The sequence below is a fragment of the Myotis davidii genome, unplaced genomic scaffold (genome assembly GCF_000327345.1).
Source record: "Myotis davidii unplaced genomic scaffold, ASM32734v1 scaffold1277, whole genome shotgun sequence".
NCBI lineage: Eukaryota > Metazoa > Chordata > Mammalia > Chiroptera > Vespertilionidae > Myotis > Myotis davidii.
In genome coordinates, this window is record NW_006290682.1 from 3,018,226 (window position 1) to 3,019,283 (window position 1,058).

Sequence of the window (1,058 nt, forward strand, 5' to 3'; positions counted from 1 at the left end):
GTCCATGCCGGGATGGCTTTGCCACCATCGCAGTTACTCTGTGTGCACATCAACATGGGCGTAACTTCCCTCTCTTTCTCCTCCCTTCTTTCTCTCTCCCTTTCTGTCCCATCTGCGAATCAATCTGCCCATCCACCCATCCATCCATCCATCACAGAGCAACAACTCAGCTTTCGATCCACATCAGGATCAGGTAAAAGATGGGCTCATTCTCGCCTCCAATTCCCGCCCAGGTGTCATGGTCCGGGCGGCGGTGTGGCTGGGATTCCCTGATTTTGTTCAGACCATGAATGTGGGGAACGGGACGGACATCTGGCCTGCCGCCTTCTGCGTGGGGAGTGCGGTGAGTGTGCCCCCTCTGTTCGCCCCTCCTCTCTGGCTGAGCTCCTGATGTGCCCTGGTCCTCAAAGAGCCTCCCCCCAACCCTCAGACCTAACTCCCTCCCCAGAACTGATGACCAGGGGCCCTGGGGTGCGGGCCTCTGTGATTTTAATGTGGCTTCTCCCTCCCTCCCCCTCAGCGCATGCGCATACAGTCCTGCAAGCCTTACCTTAGGCCAGCGGTTCTCAACCTGTGGGTCGCGACCCCTTTGGCGGTTGAATGACCCTTTCAAAGGGGTCGCCTAAGACCATCCTGCAGATCAGATATTTACATGATGATTCATCACAGTAGCAACATGACAGTTATGAAGTAGCAACGAAAATCATTTCATGGTTGGGTCACAACATGAGGAACTGTATTTAAAGGGCCAGAAGGTTGAGAACCACTGCCTTAGGCAGAGCCGCAGTCAGAACCAGCTGGCTGAAAGGGAGAGAGAGAGAAAGAGAGAAAGAGAGAAAGAGAGAGCGAGAGAAACACTGATGTGAGAGAGAAAAATTGATTGGCTGCCTCCCGCATGCATGCACCCCAACTGGGAATAAAGACCCATTTTGCCTAATGAAATATATATATATATTTAAATACACATGGTCCACCAAGATAACGTCCAGTGAGCGCTCTCGGCCCACGGGGGCTGCCTAGACCCTCCATTTGTCAAGAATTGTCAGCCCACCCCCCTC

At 53.2% G+C, this 1,058-nt stretch overlaps 1 protein-coding gene across 1 annotated transcript in view; it reads left to right on the forward strand.

Moving 5' to 3' along the window:
* Positions 1-238: 238 nt before the first annotated feature.
* Positions 239-1,058, forward strand: part of GPR143 (G protein-coupled receptor 143) — a 9,933-nt gene continuing 9,113 nt past the window's right edge. Inside the window, exon 1 of the mRNA XM_006763818.2 lies at positions 239-343. Within this exon, the coding sequence (XP_006763881.1) occupies positions 239-343 (105 nt within the window). The remainder of the gene's footprint in view (positions 344-1,058) is intronic.